This window comes from Musa acuminata, chromosome BXJ1-11 (genome assembly GCF_036884655.1).
Source record: "Musa acuminata AAA Group cultivar baxijiao chromosome BXJ1-11, Cavendish_Baxijiao_AAA, whole genome shotgun sequence".
NCBI lineage: Eukaryota > Viridiplantae > Streptophyta > Magnoliopsida > Zingiberales > Musaceae > Musa > Musa acuminata.
The window spans coordinates 24,040,745-24,063,832 of record NC_088337.1 but is presented as its reverse complement, the minus strand read 5'-3'; the positions used below and the strand labels follow the sequence as shown (position 1 = coordinate 24,063,832).

The 23,088-nt window shown below is 36.2% G+C and overlaps 3 protein-coding genes across 3 annotated transcripts; 1 reads left to right on the top strand and 2 right to left on the bottom strand.

Moving 5' to 3' along the window:
- Window positions 1-2,946: 2,946 nt before the first annotated feature.
- On the top strand, window positions 2,947-8,643 carry LOC135597315 (1-acyl-sn-glycerol-3-phosphate acyltransferase-like). The gene is made up of 5 exons (XM_065090107.1): window positions 2,947-3,360; window positions 7,544-7,693; window positions 7,784-7,882; window positions 7,960-8,052; window positions 8,128-8,643. The coding sequence occupies exons 1-5, from the start codon at window positions 3,070-3,072 to the stop codon at window positions 8,383-8,385; spliced, it is 891 nt and encodes a 296-aa protein (XP_064946179.1). The 5' UTR covers window positions 2,947-3,069; the 3' UTR covers window positions 8,386-8,643.
- Window positions 8,644-10,669: 2,026 nt separating this feature from the next.
- Window positions 10,670-11,677, bottom strand: LOC103971380 (early nodulin-like protein 18). The gene is made up of 2 exons (XM_009385383.3): window positions 11,428-11,677; window positions 10,670-11,342 (listed from the first exon to the last, which is right to left on the bottom strand). Exons 1-2 carry the CDS (start codon window positions 11,660-11,662, stop codon window positions 10,825-10,827), a joined length of 753 nt encoding a protein of 250 aa, XP_009383658.3. The 5' UTR covers window positions 11,663-11,677; the 3' UTR covers window positions 10,670-10,824.
- Window positions 11,678-12,123: 446 nt separating this feature from the next.
- Window positions 12,124-21,998, bottom strand: LOC135597318 (CRIB domain-containing protein RIC10-like). The gene is made up of 8 exons (XM_065090110.1): window positions 20,151-21,998; window positions 19,895-20,084; window positions 19,766-19,818; window positions 14,256-18,545; window positions 13,982-14,067; window positions 13,799-13,881; window positions 13,562-13,643; window positions 12,124-12,489 (listed from the first exon to the last, which is right to left on the bottom strand). Exons 5-8 carry the CDS (start codon window positions 14,037-14,039, stop codon window positions 12,248-12,250), a joined length of 465 nt encoding a protein of 154 aa, XP_064946182.1. The 5' UTR covers window positions 14,040-14,067; window positions 14,256-18,545; window positions 19,766-19,818; window positions 19,895-20,084; window positions 20,151-21,998; the 3' UTR covers window positions 12,124-12,247.
- Window positions 21,999-23,088: the final 1,090 nt, after the last annotated feature.

Here is a 23,088-nt window from a genome sequence, read left to right as displayed (position 1 = left end):
ACATCAAAAGATTTTCTAAAACACTAGTTCAAAACTAATCTTTCACATAAACAATTTGGCTCTGGTACCACTGTAGAAAAATCTGAGGGGCGACATCACTTGCGTAGTGGAAGAACATGAAACAAAATCCCCAATTTCCCAAAGATATGTTCGTCGTCGTGCGAAGATTGATGCAAAAAATCCATAAAATAAAAAATTATGTATATTAAAGATTATGTTACATAGGGAGATCGTATATCCCTGAATCCTTACAGATCTCTAGGAGAGGGTGAAGGAGATCAAGCGTCATCTCTAGTGGTGATCCACACAGTAGGGTTATAACGATACTCCTTAAAACTCCAAGCCTACTATCTGAGAAGGAGAAAAAGAGGAGAATAGGAGAGACAATCCAAAAAGGAGCTTGCCTATGAACTATTTCTCTCTTATTTATAGAGGTCCCCCGTCAACTTAACCCTAATAGATCCTGCCCTATTGGGTATTGGATCTCCATCCAACTATCAAAACCTCTTAGATGAGTGGATCTCTATCCAATAATCTCTCACTGGCTCTTATTGGATCTCATCCATAAGATCCAATAATTTAGGGGCTTATTGGATATCTCATATTGGAACCTCTACTCATCGTAACGCCTACTATATGTGTGTAACCCTCTAGGCCTAATATTGAGTTGGCCGTGAGTCATATCTATCAGAATTCCTTCTGGCTCAGTGAATTATTATCTCTCTAATAATTTACTCGACTCATCGATTGAGATGTACTAGGCCACCACGCTTCAGTCCCCAAATGATACAGGGGAATCCAATCCATTGGACATGTTTGTCCTCAGTCACCATATACATATATTCCCTCATCCATCTAATATCCCAGAAATCGTATATCGGGTATGGTGCCATCAGACCCATACGGTTTCTACTCAAATTTCGCTCTAATCGGATTCTCTTGGAGAACTCTTTCTCTCTCAATCCGAATCCGAATGACTCTAACTAGAGATTTGTCTAAGTAAGAACACATGAGATATTTCTTTTATGACATCGAGAATGGATGATCCTCTATCGACATTCAATAGTCCTCGTAAGGTTGACTACCACTCCCGATGACCGATTCCAAAATCAATATGTACCGACCAACATTATCCTAAAAGGAAATAGATAAAAAGAAAATACTTATGAATTTTAGGAATCAATCTAAAAAGCTCAGTTATAATATTTTTTAGTAACTTATAATTATTTTCAATAAAATAAAAAAATACTATAATATAGTTAAAAAAAATAGTATAACTGAGAATAGATCAATTTGATAGAATGGTTGGAAAAAAAAGATGATTGATTATCAAATGGAAATATTAGAATAATCTAAAAATAAATCTTTTTGGAATGATCTATTTCAATTATTATAATGCAATCGAGCAAAAATAAGATTAGTTATGAAGTTATATGGGCAATTTCCTTTAAAAAAAAGGATACTTCACATTTAAATTTTATCAACAATGCATCAATTTGCATGAAGTTAAAAGGGTAAGTAGGTCATGGACTATTATTACTATACAAATTGCATCAATTTAATACACAATGACCCCAATATTTCCTAAGCATTCCTTTTTCTCTTTTTCCCGTTTTAGTAGTCAATCTACTAATTAAATGGCTCGAATTGCTTCGGAACTAAACAAATCCAATTAATAGTAGCACAATTAATTCAAAGTATAAAATGTGACACTAATTCAATCAATTAATTGCTCCGAAAAGATTTGCATATTTCAAAAAATTTCAATCCATTATCATCCTTATTTTCTCTTACATCAATATCACTTAATCTCAGTAAGCCAGCTTAAGTTAAAAATATTTGTTGAATAATCTAAATTACACATCCTCTAAATCCTTATTATGATTTTAAAATTCTAATTTTATATTCCATTTTTTTAACTTCAAAAAGACTAGTGAGTTCGATTGTCTAAAATGACCCAAATATTATTCGAAGGAGTATATATATATATATATATATATATATATATATATAGTAGAATATTAAATGACAAAAGTATACATATATATAAAGGCATAAGCACTAATAAATTCCGTCCGATCTCTCATCACAGCTCATCACAGATCCTCCTTTACACACCCTCTCATTCTCTAGAATCTTCTCTTATCTCTCTACTCGATCCGTTGTCCTTCTTACATGCCATCACATCCAACCCCACGCGTTCATGTGTTCTGACCGAGTACATAATTACAATCCAGTCCTTTGGAATCCAATATTAGAGGAGTAAAATTAAGGGTAAAATTGCACACACACATATTATATATATATATATATATATATATATATATATATATATATATTTATTTATTTAAATGTTTAATGATGAAACAGAGAGAGATTTGATCTAACGAGTTTATTATCAACCATTAATATTTTTTTATCAATTAAATTACTGGATGTCCTCTAAAAATTGTCACCACATATATTGTTGTTGTACACCTACAAACTTACTTTTATAATATTCACTATTTAATACTCTTTATGTTTTAATTTATTTCGAACTAATTAATGTTAGTCATAATTATTCTTATATTTTATGAATGTTAAAGGAGAAATATATGGTTAGGTCTCTAATACTTGGAGATACATGGAAAGAATTTCCTCAAAATCAATGAAAGATGAACATTTCATTTCTATATATTGTTTAGTATGTATATATATGTATTTATTGTTGCAAAACCTACAAAATTTATGTATATTATTATGATAAACCTTTTGCATATTTATTACTTACTTTTAACTCAAACCAATTAATAAATATACGTGTATATCAAAATTTGCAAGAATAAATGTTATAGTTCAAAATTGACAAGGATAAATATGTAAAATCATGTTTAGTACAACACTCTCATAGCTTTCAATAAATATTAACTCATTTCTTTAATTATTTATATATGAATAATGTAGCGCAGTGGATTTTACTACTGCCTTCGTCTTCTTCCTGGGAATGCGGTCGATTGTAGCTGTTATCGTTGTGGTTGGGCCGTTGGTGGATTGCGAAGAGACAAGGGGAGGAGCGGACAGGAGAATATGGATCACTCGCTGCTGAACTCGTTGCTGAGGGGCCGCCGGCTGGAGAGCTGCCTCGAGGCGGGGTTCCCGTCGCCGGAAACCGAGGAGCCGGAGGAGGACGGTCGCGGGTTCGTGGACGAGGACGGATGGGCCACGGTGGTCGTCTCGGCCCTCCGGATCGTCGCCTGCTTCCTCACCATGACGGTCACCACCTTCGTGTGGGCGGTGGTCATGATCCCGATGCTGCCGTGGCCCTACGAGCGGATCCGGCAGGGCAACCTCTACGGGCACGTCACCGGGCGATTGATGGTAAGCAAAATGAAAAATTAGAATAAGAAAGTTCCAATCTTGATCATCATGTTCTGCTTCGATTTGATAATAATGCGAAAAAAAATTGCATTTTTTTTTTATATATCTTGATTTCAATGTGCTTATTGTTTGTCGTGTGGATATGTGATCGACTGGACTTGATTCTCCTCTTTTCGCTCGTCGATCGGTCTTCTAAATCAATCGATTGAAATTTCCGCTCGTGTACCTGATTGTGAAGTTAATAGCCTCGGACAGCTTCTTGGATGGCTTGAGTTTTCTGTCCACAATTATTGGGGCATGAAGATGTCAATGCTGCGAGGGTATGTGGGTGACACGAATGGTGGATCAAATTTTGATAGCATTGAATGGGACAGTGGGTTTTGATATTGTGGTACCACATTACCATGATTGTTCTTGGCTAGTATCTGATATGGGTATCATCCAATTAAAATCGTCTTTTGTGTTTAGTGGGGTTCTGTAAATTTAATGAGGGGACGATTTACTGCTTTCAACTGCAACTAGTTGTTTATTTTGTTGATAGTGACTTGGATCGAACAGAATTGGGTACAAGGCAAACATAAAGACACAAAGTTGATTGTGCAGCCAAGTCGTGATTCATGAAATGAACAATCAGATTTGTTTCAGAAAAGAGTGCTTCAGAGATCGAGAGAATCCCTTTAATTTGTTAGAAGGAACTCTTGACAATGTATCTTCTTATAAATTGTATGCTTTCAAATAGGAAAAAAAATTCAATCTACAATGTTCCATTCCCCCTATAATTCAAGTTTATCTTCCTTTCAATTTGACTGTTACATGACACTATGATTCAGAGGAGACATGAATTAGTTAAAACAAGATTTCCAGGTTTATCGATGAGTCTGCAATCTCCAATCAATCACAACTAAGCATCTCTTATCATTTTAGCTAGTTACTACTCGGGGTCTTCTCTTCAGCTCCTCCTTCGGCATAGTACATAATGTAGTGGAAAACTTTATAGAGTACAAAGCTGTGAAAGTACAAGTGCATTATCTAGGAGCATTAAGACAAAGTGCACACAATAACCATAGTACTTAATGTAGTATCTCAGAGAAACTCAGTATGATGCTACTGAATCATATTTGACTGATGGCTGCATTATTGAAACAGAATTTTCTATGGCTTACATGCTTTGTCCAGAATCTAGTAGCAAGAGTATCAGGAACAGCCATAGTTTCATTGATCAAAGAATGTTGATCCTTCGTCCAATAAATGGTATATCTTTTTGGTCGACAAGATTATTTATTTTACACATGGGTTCTGACCCACATATCGTATTTTGCCTCAAATGCAGAGGACAACATTCTTGATTACGGCACAAAAGGATATTTATTCACGTAAACAGAGGAAATTGATAGATGGTCTTACGTGGATCTAGTTTGAACTCAAGATGAACATAAGGCACCAACAAACCTTTTATATAACTCGATAGTTAGCTTAGTATTAATTCTGTATACATACGTACTTAAGTACCTGCCAAGTGACCACAAGTAGATTTTCACATTATGTTGTTTGGTGCAATGCACGACTTATTTCACACACTAGTAGCATAGATAACTACAAAAATATAGGTTATCTTTATATTTGATGGATTGTCATCAACAAACACTTTCTGATTATTGTAATGCATACTGTAGCAAAGTGGGGGAGGTATATTGGGATAGATGGTGATATGTGCAGGGGCTATCAAGTATAAAGGATTTTAGTTTTGGATGATCTTCTAGCTGACAAGTAAAGGATACATGCCACAGAGGATGGATTGCACAGGGAGCATCAATTGTCGAGAGGTTTTCACAATATTTTCGGGGACAGTCACTGGTAGTATCTCAAGACTGCAAATTGCTGGTACAAAACCAATGATGGTGAGAGAACAAATTGTGGAGTAAAACCAAATTAAAGAATGCAAATTGCTCCACAACATTTTGAGTTGCAGGGAAGTTGTATAATTTGCTAGATAGTGGTTTGACATTGCGGGATCAATGGAATTACTACAGCAACTGCACAAAAAAACTTAAAACTAGCATTCATATGAAGTTAGCTAGTATGATTGTGAGAAGTATGCTTGCATTGGCTGTAGAGCAGTAAAGTCTATATGGTGGCACTATGAGCTATGTGAAGTATCAGATCATGAGAAGCTTTAGGGCTTTCTAAACATCCAACTCTACTCAAAAAGCTCGTCTGACTTCTTGAGACCCATCGTGCATTTAGCTAAATCAGGGAATCCATCCGCTAATTGTTACCTCACTCAGTTATTCCTCCGCCCATGGAATGTAGTTGCAGTGAATATGCCGTTAATAATGGTGGTGGGCCCAAGCAGCAAATGTACTATCATACTGGTTTTGAACTTTGTTGCTTCAGTACCATTTCCCTACAGACTAACAAACTGATTCAAGTGCACAATTATTGAATTTAGACTCAATATCTTGAAAGAAGCTTGAACACATAAGATCTATGCAAATCTAGTTTGCATCTGCTCAGATCTAGCCGACATCTATGCAAATTTATGTCATGTTGGTATGGATCTATGTCTAATCCATATGAACTTAGTCTAGATCTAGGTGAATTCTTATAGTTCTATACTAGATCTATGAAAATCTATGAAAACTTAGGTCAAAGCACACATCTGTTTTGATGTAAATCTAGGTCAGAGCTGTGCAATCTGACCTAGATCTATATGCATCTAGACCAAAATTGAACAAATCTAGGTCAGGTCCAGATGGATTTTCATTGGATCTGCATTACTTTTGGTCCGATCTGGGTGGATTTATCTTAAAATCATGTAGATCTATGGTAGAGTTTCATTGATCTGCCTCCTTTCTATAAGAAATTACATAACATCCATAGATTTATGAACAATCAAAATTCTAAGTCAAAATCCATAAATTCGTGACTTCAAATGAAAAAAGAAGATGCTACCTCATTCAACAAAAATTAAGGCAAATTTTTAAATGAGGTTTGGATATACCTTTGTTTTTGAGAAAAACAAGTTCTTGAGAGTGAGGCTTGACTTGTTTAAGATTGACCTTGAATTTGAGAAAAGTCAACTTTGGAGAGTAAGATTGAGAATATTTGGTGAAACAATGGGGAAAGAAGTGGTTGAATAGGGGTTTAAAAGGGTGGAAGATTCAGGTGCTCTTGGATTTGCATACTGAGGGTATGCTTGCCACCCCATAAACCTAGTTCCAACATTCAAAACAGCGTGATGGGCCTGGTATGGTAACCATTGTAGGTGGTAAGCTCAGTAGGAACCTATACTAGGTGAAAACGACTGCTTCATGCATCGGGCTAGTTGTTGAGCCAGTAAGTACCGGTCTGTGCCAAGAGCCTACATGTATAGGCTAAATTTTAAATCCTAAATTTGATAATAGTGATCATGAAACTCACGCAAATCAGAACATCTATTTTTTATGTGTGCCTCACATTGTACTCTTGGGAATAGCACAACATGTTGCTATATTGCATAGTTGGTTGTGTTTTCAAGAAAATAATAGTTTCATAGGTGTGCATCTGCAGTGCATCCATGCTAGAAGTCACAAAATTAAAGCTGACTGAGCAAAATAAACTTAGTAAAGAAGCATTTCCTTAAGAACTACTTTCTTTAAGTATTTATGTCATAGATAACTGATATATCCCGGGAAAGACTTGGGTCCAGAAAAGGTCAAACATATAATACCAAAAAGAACAGTACATGAGACATACTTGTATGACCAACCTCCCACTAAAATGTCTTTGGTATTTTTTAGTGATGAAAAATATAATAAAAAATTAATGTACATATGTAGGGATTCATTTGTCATAAAGAAGATAAATATGTAAATTAATATAATGTTTGTCAGGCTACATGGTTGAGATTTGGTTTGTTATTACTGGGTATGCTTATTAGTTATTAGAAGCTTGTGTATTCACCTAAAAAATCCACCAGTGTATATTCAGATAACAGATGGCAGAAAACTTTTATGTACTGTTTCTTCCTGAGTGCCATCTTATGTATTTCTGTAAGGTATTTAGTTACTTTTTCTCATTGTTTAAATGCTCAGCCACTCTCTCCAAGTGCTGTATCTCTGGTTATTGCATACATGAACTATTTACATTTCAAAATTATAATTTTTTTCTCATATATGATCTTTGATCCTTCTAATTCTTGCAGATGTGGATTCTAGGAAACCCCATAAAGATTGAAGGTTCCGAGTTTTCTGACACAAGGGCTATATTTATCTGTAATCACGCGTCGCCCATAGACATTTTTCTTGTTATGTGGCTGACCCCAATAGGCACTGTTGGCATAGCCAAAAAAGAGGTCAGGGTGAAACTAAATTTTGTTGTCATCAAAGATTATCTCAGATATCAAGCATTAATCTTATACTGATAACACACATCTTTTTCCCAGATCATTTGGTATCCTCTGTTTGGGCAGCTTTACGTGTTGGCAAACCATCTCCGTATAGACCGCTCCAACCCTTCTGCTGCCATCGAATCCCTGAAAGAGGTTGCACTCACTCGTGAACAGCATATTCTTTAACAATTTTTAAGATATGTTTAACAAAGTTTTGTTCTTGAGTTCAGGCAGCTCATGCAATTGTGAACCATAACCTGTCACTTATCATTTTTCCAGAGGGTACTCGATCCAGATCAGGGAGGCTTCTTCCGTTTAAGAAGGTAATCATCTTAACTCTATTTGCATATATAAATGCTTCTGTTTACATCATGAGCTGAATTTATCGATCTTCTTAGGGTTTCATGCATATTGCACTGCAAACACAGTTGCCAATTGTTCCGATGATATTCACTGGCACACATCTAGCTTGGAGGAAGAATAGTTTGAGAGTCAGACCAGCCCCAATCACAGTAAAGTACCTTCCACCAATAGAAACAGATGGGTGGGAAGCCGAAAACATGAACGAGTACGTAGAAATGATACATTCATTATATGTTGAGCACTTGCCCGAGTCACAGAAGCCACTGATATCAGGCGGCGCTGATTTCTGTTAAGAACTGAAAGACATAGTAGGTTTTGCTGTGTTGTTTTGTATGGTATTTGTTACACTTGAGATGTAGTAGAAGATGATTGTAAAGTTGTCTTGTAAATCGAACTGCAGATTTAGCTTTCCTGTTACATTTTTGAGTGCTGTTGTTTAGAAGATATAGGTAGTAAATGTATTTTAGTTGGAACCATTGATCCTCAAGGCAAACAATGTATTGTGTTTTCTGGTATGGATGATGTAAATGGATCATATATGTCTCCTGAAATAGCCGAGCAAGATTGTTTTCCTAGTCAAAGTCAAGGTGGGTCATTACAGGCCTAATTAACTTGCTTTATTGAGAGAAAAAAAAAAAACACTTCATAATAATGTAATAGTTGTGCTGTATATGGAAAAAATGTCTTAGTATTATTACAACATAGTATATAAAATGAAGGCACATTGTATTTACAATGTGAAACCATCATTGGATTTGTTCACCTGCATGAATATGGGATTTGATTTTGGATTATAATTTGAACTTTGGATTTTGATGAGACTGTCAAATCTAAAGACGCAAATCATAACAGCCCAAATTTAGTCACAGATCAGAAACCTTTTATTAGGCTAATCATTACACATCCATGTCCAATTTTTTTCTTCTCTAGTACAAGCAGAATATAACATACTTTCCATATATAGCATCTCAAAGCAAAGATATTGAAATTAGCAATGCTCGGTAGAAACGGCTAAACATCCTTTAATAATAGGTAATAAAATCAATAACAAAATAAATTTTAGTAAGTCAAAACATTCGATCATAAATCTTAGTAGCCGGTCTCAGTAACAAGATTCAATATCAGAACATTAGGTGGATCACTCTCCCATGAAATTATCTTATCTCATAACATAACATGACAAGATGGATTCTCTATTCTCTTAATATCGGATGAATAAAATACATATTGTACTCCCAATAATAAATAGAGTGATCTTCCTTACTCATCAAAATAAGAACATATTTATCTCAAGAAAGAATAATAGAGGAACTATCTAATAATCCTAGTATCATATTGGATACATTTATCATTTTTTGTATATTTTTATCTCTCATATAAATTATTAAAAACTCATAAATAATCAATCAACATAAGTAAGACGATGAGTCACACCCTATCAATCGACCTAAACCCTAATTGAATTGGTTCGATTGACTTAAACTGAACTTAATTCAATTAGAACCGAATTGAATCAATATGAAATCCTCGTAGAACTAATCCAGAATCATCCTAAACTAATATAATTTAAACTTAATTGTATCTAATTTGAATTATACAGGGTAGAATCATCCTGAACCGGTCAAACCGGCTCGTTCGGTCTGAATTAGGAGCCAATGAGACTCGCGCAGCACCGGGCTGTGCTCACCAGTGGACTGGGCATGCTCGCGTGCACTGCACGTGCGAGGGAGAGGCCGAAGACTGGGCCTAAACACCAGGCCGCAACGGCCCGAACCGAGCCTCACTTCGCAGGCCTAAGCGGGGCTCAGCCGCTCTACCAAGCCGGCCTGTTAAACCCGAGCCGATCCCTGGACCGCATGCGCCAGTCCCTTTGCGCCCGGTCCAAGTTGGGTCTGCGTCTTGGGTTGGGTGATCTGGTTCGGCCCATGAGACCCGAACCCAGTCAATTCTCAATCAATTTGTTTTCTTTTTTTTAATGGAACCTCTAAAAATTCGATAATAAAAATTTCAATTAAAATAATATCAGAATAAATATGTAAAATTCGCAGGTATATATATATATATATATATATATATATATATATGATTAATAATATTCAAAAACTATTTTTTTGAATTAAAACATCAATAACTAGTATTTCCGAATTTTAAAAGTCAATAGTTCATGAATATTTCCGATGAAAACTTATGAAATAATTGCAGTTTATATCAAATACCATATGATCAGAATTATAATCTGAAACGAGGTTTTAAACATATAAAAAACCATAGATTTCATGTATATTAATATAAAATATCAAATAATAAATCTAAATTTCTCGACAATCTAAATATCACAACTTCTAAATGCTAAAATATGAAATTAATATAACAGAGCAGGGGATTCATTGCAATAATTTAAAACTTCTAATCATAATAAACATATAATTTAAATTCATCGCAATAAATCAAACCAAACTCAAAACCATTAAAGTTAATGTAATTGTCAGATTCAGAATTATGTGGACAAAGTAATGCATTTATTAGGAATATAAATATCAGAAACTTCGAGCTTAAGCACAGTTGAGATGTTGTTCATTCAGACAAATAAATTTTCTGCATTCACCAACTTGAAAGGATAGAATAGCTTGTGGCAATCCAACAGTTTATTCTCGGAAGGCACACTCAAACCACTCAAACCGATGACGCCAAAAAGCTCGACAACTCCACAAGCGATTCATTTGCTCCCCACCTCACAAAGCAAGTAGTAGGACCGATCCAAGGAGGGAGCCAACCATGCCCATGAAGCCGACCTTCGTCGACGAAGCCATGTTTGGCGGAGAGGGAGGAGATGGAGGATTGGGTTCCTCGCCCGAAGGTGCAGGTCCCGGTGCTGGTGTGACTTCGGCCGGGCTCGGTGGCGGCGACGGAGGAGGAGGAGGAGGAGATGGCGCTGAGGCCGTCGAAGGAGAAGGCAACGGGCTCGGCTCCCTCGCGACTGGGGTCGAAGGAGAAGGCGACGGGCTCGGCTCGCTCGCGCCTGGGGCTGCGGCTCGGTTGCTCCGATCTGCCATGACGACCACGACCACCGACTCGTTCTTCAGGCAGTTGGCTTCCACGCCGCTGATGAAGTAGACGGGCCCCGACCGGTTGAAAGTGACCACGGTGTTGCCGTCGTCGTACTTCTCGACATAGGCATTGGTGTTGCAAGCGTCGTAGGCTTCCTTCCCGACTTGGAGGACGGAGTCCTTATCGGGTGGGTAGACGAACACTGCAAGAACACCAAAGTCAACGTACTCGATATCTTCGCAGATCGACTCGAAGTACACAACATAGAAGCTTTTCTGCTTGCTTACACAGTGAATCTCCCACACGAAACCTGTTTCTTTCAGCCCACTGGTTGTACGACATTGCACCGGGGTCAGGCACAGACCACCCCTTCGATCCTCCGACCCTGAACTGAATCGCACCCGCCATGGCTATCATCACAGCAACACAGGCTAACACCAGGCCACATGAGGTCGCCATGAGGGAGAAGGTGCAGCAGCTCAAGATGAGGGCCTCAGAGAAGAACGCTATGGTGTGGGGCATTTGTAGGCTTCCTGTGACCTTTACAAGTTGGCGCCTTAACCTCTAAAGCAAAGCATATGGATGTGCTGAGGTGCAAAGGCATTTGTTCTCGAGATATTTACCACAGAAAGTTATATACTTTGCTTGGTGCGTTGGAAATGTGCATTGCTTGTTCATCAGTTCATGTTATGTATTCATCCTGTCAACCATGTCCGAGTTGCAATTCCAATGCCTAACATTTGGTGTTTTGACTGTTCTTTACGAATATCATGATAAATTCTATAACACAATTGAACTTTTGATTTTTCATATTTTTTTTTCCCTTTTCTCTAAAATACAAGTAATTAATTGGATGTGCAGGAATTAACAGCTCAGTGCTGCTTAGGGTTATAGTCGAAAGCAAGCATCCAATGCTGGCTTCTTTGCACCTGAGTGAGGAAAAGAATAGAATGGCAGTCAGACTTCAAAGAACAAGACAAAAGTAAACAAATCAAAGAATCATGCTTCATCCCAATCTAGTAAAATACTGTACACCGACCAAATCATTTTGTGTTCTTCAACTGAATCTATAGCTATAGAATCGAGTGTTGTTCAGGCAAAATAAAATTAAGATCGATATGTAGAACACTCCTGAGACCCTGTTATTTCACCACCATCCTCGATCGCAGTGAAGTACGAAGGTCTCGACGTCGACGACCTCGACGATCGTGCCGACGATGTGGGAGATGCCACCTTGTTCTTCTTCTTCTTCTGCTTGGTCTTCGACCGGGGGGCTTTTGGTATGCGAGGCAGACGGTGATCCATGAACATGGCAGAAGCTGTTTGAAGCTCCCTTGGTCGATCAAAATCTGCAGCAACAATTGTTAGCAAATCATGTAACGACAGAATCTTCAAGCAAAGAAAAAGAATGCACTGCTTAGCGTTGAATCCAACACAGTAGTAGAAGTTGAGCCAAGACACTTAAATTATGGGAAAATGAGCAATAACTGAAGAGATGTATGAGCACTTTGATAGGTAAGGAAATATGGGAGGAGGACTTACTGGTCTTCTGGTTATTGCTCAAGATAATTTATGGACAGCATTCTCTCAATAAACAGATTAACATATAATTATCAATTTATGTTTGGTTAAGATTTAATTCTAGGAAAATATGCCAAACTACTGTGAATATGAGGACGACACATACATTAGCATGCAACTAATTGGCTTGGAAAGGTCATGTAATGACATTTGTGGCATTATATCATGCCAAATATAAGCTATGTTGATAATATTATGCCTACGTACTAAAAGAAGAATCTTATGTAGTGCCAAATGGATGAATAATTTAATCAGTGAAGACAAAAAATATGGTTGAAAATATGGATACATTATGTTAAGTTATGACCTAAAAAAGGTAGCTCTCAATGATAGAGATGATTAACATTAATCGTCGAGGATCAAAATAACACCATGTACAATTTACGGTAGAATAGTTGCACGTATGAGAGATGCAAATAACTCCATCGATCATTATATATCAGAATAATACTAATTTGTTTGGGGGTAAAGTGACTCCCTGATTATTATGTAAACATACATAAAATCATAGAATCATCCATGGATGTCATAGAGTTTCACTTTGCTCTCTTTTTGGGGATTACATGTTCTAAGTTTAACATAACACATGATTATTTGTTAGGCCTTCAAAATATTAACCTTAAATAAAAATGGTTTTCAAGTATTATATGATGATTCTGAATTTTTAGGGGACAACTTGAGAGATGCCTTGACTTTAGTACCTTTATATATATATATATATATATATATATATATATATATATATATATATATATATATATATATATATATATATATATAGAGAGAGAGAGAGAGAGAGAGAGAGAGAGAGAGAGAGAGAGAGAGAGAGAGAGAGTATGCCTTGAGAAACCCAAGAGCTATGTGCAGACTCATAATTGCTGAGGGAGCCTGAGAAATCAGATGCTGACTTGAACTCATCCATCTGCACCACAATGTTGCAGACCAAAAATATATGAATTAGCAAACTGATCATCTCATGCATCCTCAACCACATCTATCTCACAAGGAGAGAAAGATTCAAAGTGATTACTTGAGAGAGAGGAAAGAAAAAAGGAAGAAAAAACAGAAGTTGCTCACCCAAAATGGATTGTCAAAACCAATATGAGCAACATGCTTCACATCTGTCGGGTACCCAATCTCCATCTCCTGCTCCTTGTGCACTGCAAGTGACACAGCAAGAGGAAGAACCATGCCCAAAATCTAATCAGCAAACATAGGTTTAGACATCTGAGTGAAAAGCACATAAACAAAAACCAGTACCAAAGATGTGGGTGATGTATTTTATTCCCTTGAGGAGCCCTTTCATCTTGCAAGCCATGGAAGGAGGCTTTCAATCTCAGCAAGTCCTTGAGCATTAATAAAAGCAAGCAAAAGATGTTACTAATGGAGAGAAAAAGAGAAGTCTTTTGCTGGTGTATACAGTTGAATTATGCTCCACTCCATATAAGAGGCAGAGCCAAACAAAACTAGACTCTGTACTGCAAAGAATGCCCAACTTGTGTCATGAGTAGCAGGGACTTCAATGGAAGCATACCTCAAAGATGTTCACAGTCTTCCTTGGACTTAAACTGAAATGGGATTCGGTGGAGAACTTCATCTAGATCAACAGCTCCATCCCCACCCACTTCATCTCTAGTGTTGCTAAAAACTCACAAGAACACAGCCCATGTAAGTACTAAAACTACACAAGATCCCCCAAAGACAAAGGTAGTCGATTTTGTATATTGAAGAGAGAGAGAGAGAGAGAGAGAGAGCTGTTGCACAAAGGTCAGATAAGGTAGATTAAAAGGACGGGACATAGGTTTGGCAGATGGTGGGCAATCTCAAAGGATGAGAAACCCTTAGCTGTCTTCAAACTAGTATTAATTGAAAGCTTAAATTAGATACATCAATTGTCTTCCATTGTCCATAATGGCCTACAAAATCCATTGTTTTCCTTGCAATGCGAGACCTAAACTGATGGAAAGTTTTTGACTAAATTGATCAAGTCTACAAGATAGGATCCTCTCGAACTACCTCCATGAGACCTTAAAACAAGGTGCTAGCATGTATATGTTTAATGCTAATTTATCACCATCTAATTAAGAAGACAACAACAACACTATCATTAATTGTATTATTTGTCAGAGACAAAAAAAATAAAGGAAAAATTGCTTTGTCAATCCATAGCTTTATACAACCAAGGAATTCTCTGGTGATTACCAAGTTGCAAGTAATGGGTATCATGACATCACTTGTCTATTAAGCTCCAGCTCCAACTAGCTCTCCCCCAACACCATTTCCGCTGCCCATGAAACCAAAACAATCTTCTTCACTATTTCTTTCTTTTCTTCTCCCATGAGTTGAATTCTTTTAACAAGTTCAAAGAACCCCCATTAGCAACTTCATCTTATGAGATGAACCATTTTAATTAATTGATCAGTTGAGTTATGGGTTAATTAAGAAGAACTTCCTAAGATCTAGGTATCATACCAATAGTATAAGCTCTCATTTGTTGCCCACCATATGAGAACATCCCAATGATGGATCTCTTAAAGAATTCATCATTTTCTTTCTTTCTTTTTAGTCTCCACTAATCATGCCATTAGTTTGCATTGGATTTGCTAATGCTAAAGTGAGAAAAACAAAAAAAAGGGAAAAAAACATCTTTTCAATGTTCTTGTTTGAATTGTTTTCTGGACTATACAACTGGATGAATAAACATATTACACATTGAGGTTAAGTTGGCATGTTAAACACCCAACCAAGGCCTTAAATTTTCTGCATTCCATATCAAAGAGTATAATATGTATGAATTCATTGCATTTAGTTATCTCATAAGTGTATAAAAACCATATGATGCAGCTATGCACATCAACAGCAGTAGATCAATTTGCTGGCATCCATATCGAATAAGTGGGATTCAACTAACAAAGAAGGTAACATATATCTATTCCATTATTATGAAATAACAAGAAATAAAAATCATATATTCTCTCAAAAAAAAAACTCATAATAGAAAAATTGCTTCTGTTGCTGTTGAACAACTGGAATAGCTGCTAATTTATGCTGATAATGAAATTTAGGTCAACTGCTTGGCTGGCTCCCATTGATGTGAATTTTTTCTGCAAGTCAACAAAGGCTTGGATCCATGGTTGACTTGGTCCTATGTATTCTTGCTCATATCTTGTGCAACTTAGGAGAAAAGAAAAGGAAAGCAGTAATTTCTCTAAACTGTTGTAGGAAACTCTATTTGCTCGTCTTATTTTGGACAATGCAAGAACCCTAACCCTCTGCTGCTGAAGCACTTCCATTCTAGTCTTAGGGAATGGAGATCAAAATGAAGTCACATCTCCAATACATAATCTCATAAATGATCAAAATCCATGGTGTTCATCAGATCACAGTTTAGTAGCTTCCCTGATTCCTAGTCTTATGGAAATTCCATGATCAAAATCCATGACATTAGGATCATTGCACTCGAGGATGGAAGATCTAGATTAACAAATACATTATCATCTCTGACCCACCATCATGATATGAACAAATTATGAAAATATTTGTAATATTAATGACATATAGTTAGTTATATGTATGCAAAGAGAAACTTTAAATTGTCATCTAAAAAAATACCTCACTTGAAAAAAGAAGCATATATATTTTAATCAATTTACATTCATAATTTAATGTAATGAAAACAAAATAAATCCTACACCAAATCCAAACTCAACTTTACAACATAATGTTCATCCAACAAAATATTTATAACAATCAAATCAAAGGATCAAGAAAGCACATCACTTTCGAATTATTTATGGTCAGTGAATATCATTTAGAAAGAAATAAACAAAGTCTAATTAGGTAGGAAAATCTTAGTCTATTAATGTAGGAAAATCTTAGGACGAAAATTGATATGCACAGCGGAAGAACAAAAAATAAAAATCCTAGAATTTCCCACAAAAAATAAGGTTTCATCGTGGTACAAAAATTGATATGGAAAAACCCGTGAAACCGAAAACTACACGTATAAGAAAGATGTGTTACCTAGAGAGATTGTATATTCTTAAAAACCTACAAATCTGTGGAAAATGATGAATGAGGTTAATTGTCCTCCTCTCTAGTGGTGATCCACACAGTAGGGGCTATGAAGACGCCCCTTAAATCACTGTCCAAATCTCTTCCTCGTGTATACCATACAATCAAAAAGGGGTTGCCCCTTCTATTCCAAATAGGGGCTGTAGATTGAGGAGGAGAAGAGGAGAATAGAAGATCAGCTAAAAAAGCCTAACCCATGACCATTTGATTCCCTCATATTTATAGAGGTCTCTATCAATTTAACCCTAATAGATCTTGCCATATTGGGTATTGGATTTCCATCCAACTACCAAAGCCTCTTATTGGGTATTGGATAGTAGGTCTCTACCTAATAATCTCTCGTTGGTTCTTATTGGATCTCATCCATATGATTTAATAATTCAAGGGCTTATTGGATATTTAATAAAAAAAAGGCTTTAGCGGATATCTCATATCTGAACCTCTACCCGTCGTAACACATACCATATGTATGTGACCCTCTAGGCCCAATATCGAGCTGATTGTGAGTCATACATATCAAAACTCCATAGATGATACAAGGGAATATAATCAATTGAACATGTCTATCCTCAGTTACCATGTATATAATCCTTCATCCATCTAATATCTCAAAGACCATATACCGGACGTGATACTGTTAAGCTCATACGGTTTCTACTCGAGTCTTGCTCTAATCGGATTCTCCCAAATAACTTTTTCTCTCAATCCGAATAACCCTGGCCAGGGATTTGCCTAAGCAAAACACATGTGATATTCCTCTCATGACACCGAGAGCGGATGATCCTCTATCGACACACAATAATCCTCGTAAGGTTGACTGTCACTCCTGATAATCGACTATACTAGATATAGAACTTCTAGACATATAAGACTAATATCAAAGAGTGAAATACTCATACAGGACAACCTTGGTGTCTTAAGTCTAAGGAACAGATAGACTACTGACATGACAGAATCGCTATCTGACAATAAGGTATCATCAACTATCCAGCATTCTGTAAATGAATCAATCAGTGAACTTATTCTTCAATGAGCACCTACACTGTATCCATAGTGTCTCCACACGAGCAGCTATAAGACCAACCGCCTCCATCATATAGACGAGTGTACAACACACCAATCTATTCGGTCATCTCGATGCCCCTTTCAAGTGATCTATGACTAGGATTATTTAGGGTCTGTGTTTAAAGGCGAATCGATCTCATTATCGTGATCTCAACACGATTTGATTCATATTGCACAGATCCACGGACATTATAATATATACAACATACATGATAAAATACCAAATAATATAATAAGCAAAAAGAATACGTATCATATCACACGTACCATCACTCACGTGATTGGCTTGTAAGGTACATATGACTAGCAATTAATACGCCGACACCAAAATGACACTAGGACTCGACACATTGTCAACAACAATATTTAAACATTCACATAAATGACACATCATCGTCATTCACCCTAACTGGATAACATATCATAGTCAGAAAAGCAAAGAACATGGATATAGTTGTGTATGTACACATGATAATTTTTATAGTACCTTCAAAATAAGAATGAGTAATAAAGAAGAAAAAGGGATCAATCCACATAGGGAGTTTTGTGTCTCCTCCAACACTTAATCAAATGATGCGTGGTATCCACTTACCTTCAGATGAGCAATATTATCAGGAGCATCCACTGATACATTGTACCCAGAAATATACATCTCATTTGGTTGCTGTCCACAGGATGTTGACTTCTGTCGACCAAAAACACCATTTGATTCAACTGATGACACAAAGTAGGACTAGCCCCAATGCTCTTCGTTCAAATTAGAAGCAACAAAACAATTTACATCAAGCATAGCTAGAGAGTTGCATTATGGCATTCCAAATGTACAATGGAAGGGCAATTACTGGAGAGAGATTGGTGACTCAGATACTCAAGTGACAATCTTAGCATGAAGCAAAAAGCTTCTCTTAGCATACATAATTGGTCACTCAAACGAGCTATCTTGATCGAGCGTCTTCGACAGTGAGAATTTCAAACATGTCATAAACAAGTTGAAACAAGCTTAGATGACAAACTAGTCGACTAAGTATTAAGAACCATGAATCTTATCGTCTTCCTTCTTAACAATGCCAGCCTCCACCAAAAACACAAGTTGGCAGTAGAAAGTCATTGAATCTCTAGAATCTAAAGCAACATTTGGGACAAAATTTAATGTACAAGAAGAACCCAGCATTAAACAAGTTGGTCTAAAGGATGAGTGTGGGCAGTCAGTGTGCTGAAATTTTTTCTAACTATTTCAGAAACTACAACATGTCTGTCTCAAAAATCAGTCAACAATCCACCATATCATGGAGAGAACAAAATATTGGAATCATCACAAACTATGCAAATTGTTGTATGCTAGCACCGTATTGAGGAACCACAAAATCAACATATACACAAGAATAGCTAATCACTCCAGGAAATTCCTAGACAGGTGAACAATTGATCAGAATAGAAAAACAATTGGATGGGTACACATGATAATTTCTTAGCAATCCCAAATAGTTTAAGACATTAAGGGTTGCCGTTGCTGCTCCTGCTGTTCTTGTACATTAATGGTGATCTCTGATAACTTACACCCTTTAATACCAAGACAGTAAGCCACTCCCCACTTGCCCATGCACACCATCCTACATACAAGTTCTAAAACAGGAGAAACACGCTTGATTATTTATTTAAGTTCTGCAACTTAAAACAACCTTCATTGACTCTTCTCTTTTTTAAACATGGGCTTGTATCTAGGTCACAACTATTACTTATAAACAAAAACAAACTGGAAATGGTCTTGCAGCTTCCTATTTGCTTAATCACAACAGAAAAAACCGAAACATGGAGTTAAATGGAAAAATAAAATGAACCAATCCCTATGACTTGGTTGATACAATAGTTGCAAGTACAATATGTTAGAACATAGAGATACTGTACCTGAACTAGGAAATTCAAAACATTTATTCTCTAACCACCTTGAGTTAAATAACCTGCCATCAGAGAAAGAGAACAACCATTTACAGGCACCACACATGGCAGCAGCTGTAACTTATATCAGTGGAATACCTGGCTTAGTTCTGGATCTTAGATAACAATACCATTGTACCAGAACTCCTTCAAGTCCATCAAGATCTTGTTATAGCTGAACTCCTTTTACAGTGGTTAGACTTCCTACCGTTCTTCTGTTGTATACAAACACGCACATACTCCTTTGCACCAGCCCCAGAGTCGTCAACATTTGCCTCAGCAAATGGGCCTGCATAAAAAACATTTAGACATAAATCATAGTTCAAAAATGTATGAAACCAATTAATCCACTCACCAAAAGCAGTGGGAAAATGGACATCAAGATCAGACATGAACTCTTGGTCGTCGCAAACTGAGGACAAGCAAATACACTTCTGCCTTTCTTATCAGTTCAAGCTGAAAGAAGCTAATATCAATGATATTTAGAGGCCGACATGCAACTCACACAAAAAGCAAGCTCTGTCTTGTTTTCTTTCACTTGTTCCAGTAGTAGGGTAAAGAAACCACCTTGTATGGAATCACATGTAGTATCTTAAGTAAATTGTTTTTGTTTTAGATTTTTCCTCAATCTCAATGGAGATGTCACAACATTTCATAGGCATTATTACATATTAAACTAAATATGTCAAAACATAGCCGTACCTAGTCAGCATATGGAAAAAATAAATAAAATTAAACTTATGATAATGGTAATCCGGTTCATCCCAGCGACACAAGTCTTCATCTTTATATATTATGTCAAACTTCATTTCTGTATATTCCACAAAATAGAAGCACAATGTTGATATAAGCATCAACAATGATGATCTATTTAAGAGCTAGACAAAGTACCTATTATCACCATAAGTTCTAGATTCAGTAAGAAAAGGATAATACATTATGTGCACCTCATTTTCTCTATCTCCACAATAGTAAAACAACAACAAAGCAGTAAGTGCCAACTATTTCTGAATGTTATCCCTCGCTATCTCCACAATAGAAAAAGAAAAAAACTTTCAATATACTCATCCCTTCTTCCATTTCATGAAAACCAAAAAGAAAGGACTGTACAGAACTCCCAACAAATGCTTAGCAAGATTTCAAGACATTACAAAGGATTTTGAGTTTTAGAGAAAAAAAGGATCAAAAGGTAAAAGTTACAGGAATATTTATTTGACATCCATCAAAATGCACAAATCTTTCCTCAAATGAGAGCCAAGGTCCAACATATTCTCAAAATGAAATACATTACTAATTTGCTCTATCCATATCGGTCTATGGAAGGGTGGCTTACTGCACTAAAAAAAAATTATGAACCAGTGATAATAAGGTAGATATCATCAGCTCATCCAATACCCTATCTAATTAATATGCTTCTGATTTTATTGTAAGCTCTAAGACTCTGCCACATTCCCAAATCGAGTTCATGTAAGAGAATGGAAAAAAAAAGCTAGAAACAAAAAAATAAACTGTCTTTTAAAAGATAACCAAATTAAGAATACACAAAGAGGATTACACCCAATAAGAAAATAATAGTCCATTAATCAACCCCAATAGTGTAAAAGGGAAGCCACAAAGTTGTAATTAACAACTTTTTTTCCCTAATCATGATCTAATTAGTTGATTTTCAAATTTATTGTCAGATCTTAGGAAATGAATATTTCATATTTCATATTTGTGTGAGATATTTTAATAAGTATATTAAAAAAATAAAAATAAATTAATTATGAAAAAAATATATTTCTTACCTATTGGGGAGGGCTCACCTCCTCCTATTTAAAGGTGATTCCTCTCCCTCGTTATGTACCGTGCTTGGTAGTGGGAGGAATGGAGTTTCGTTAAGAGATAGGTTCCTGCCTTTCCTGAAAATATTTTTTTATTCTTTTTAGTTCTTTAAATCTTTATGCATTTAGATTATATCTAAATGAATTGACGATGTGTTTAATTTGAAATTATTTTTGGATTTCGATATTATGATCTTCATTGATTCAAAAGTTTAAAATATATATGGAAGAAGAAAAAAAATGTATATATACACGTTTGATGTTAAATTACTTTAGGTTATTGAAGTATTAATAATTGATTTTCTTTATGTTCACATGATAAAAGTTGATTAATTGAAATACTCTTTTTTAATATAATTTTTTCATGTTACAATTGAATTCATCTACTACCATTTAATCATGTACTAGTTTTCTTATGATTTAACCATTTGATAATAAACATTCTATGTTAATTTAATATTGATGCTGCAAAAAAAAAAAATCTTAAATTGAATTGAACACGAGAGGGTCAATTGGGTTCGATCCAAGTTAGGCTAACAACTAGACTCGATCAACCCAATCACATGCACTTGGTTCTGGTCCAATAAGTCCAGGCTCAACCCAGCTTGCAGGCTAATGCTCGGCCCAATGCTATAAGGCCTAGCCTAAGTCTCTTTCCTATGATTGACTTAAGCCCTATAGTTGACTCATAACTGCACTAGACCGATTGATCGGTTCTAGTTCAGAGTGACTTCAAACCGATTTGACCAATTCAAGCCCATTTAACTAAAATTAAATTAAATAAAGTCCAAATTAGACCAATCTAGGGTAGTTCCAGACATGATATAATTAGACCAGTCCAAATTCAATTGTAACATGATAAAATTACATTAAGAATTAGCATTTCAATGAATCAATTTTCATCATGCAAACAAAAGAAAAATCAATTAATAATACTCCAATATGCTAAAATAATTTAGCATGAACTTTTGAATCAATAAAGATCATAACATTGAAATCCAAAAATAAATTTTGAATAGAACACATCATGAATTCATTTAGATCTAATCTAAACACATAAATATTTACAGAACTAAAAAGAATAAAAAATATTTTTAGAAAAGGTAGTGGAACACTGAGAAGCACAAACATGTCGATTTGGTGGTTGCATCCATGTTGGACACGTCTCGGACACAGATACATCGCCGACACGGTTGGACACGTCTTTGCTTTCATTTATGTTTTTTGGACATGCATATCCGTGTCTAATACATCTCCCACACCCTTCCTCACTGTTCACTTGTCCAGTGGATTTGCACCAAGCCCACCTGCGTGACTGTGTCCAATGGAAGGCTGAAGTCACCATCATGTACCCTTGGCGACCACAACCCATTGCGCGATGCTCGCCCTCAGCGACTTGCAACCTCACCGACACCCTTTGTGCGACGCACATAGCCATAGCCTCAACGACCCCTGATCTCACCGACACCC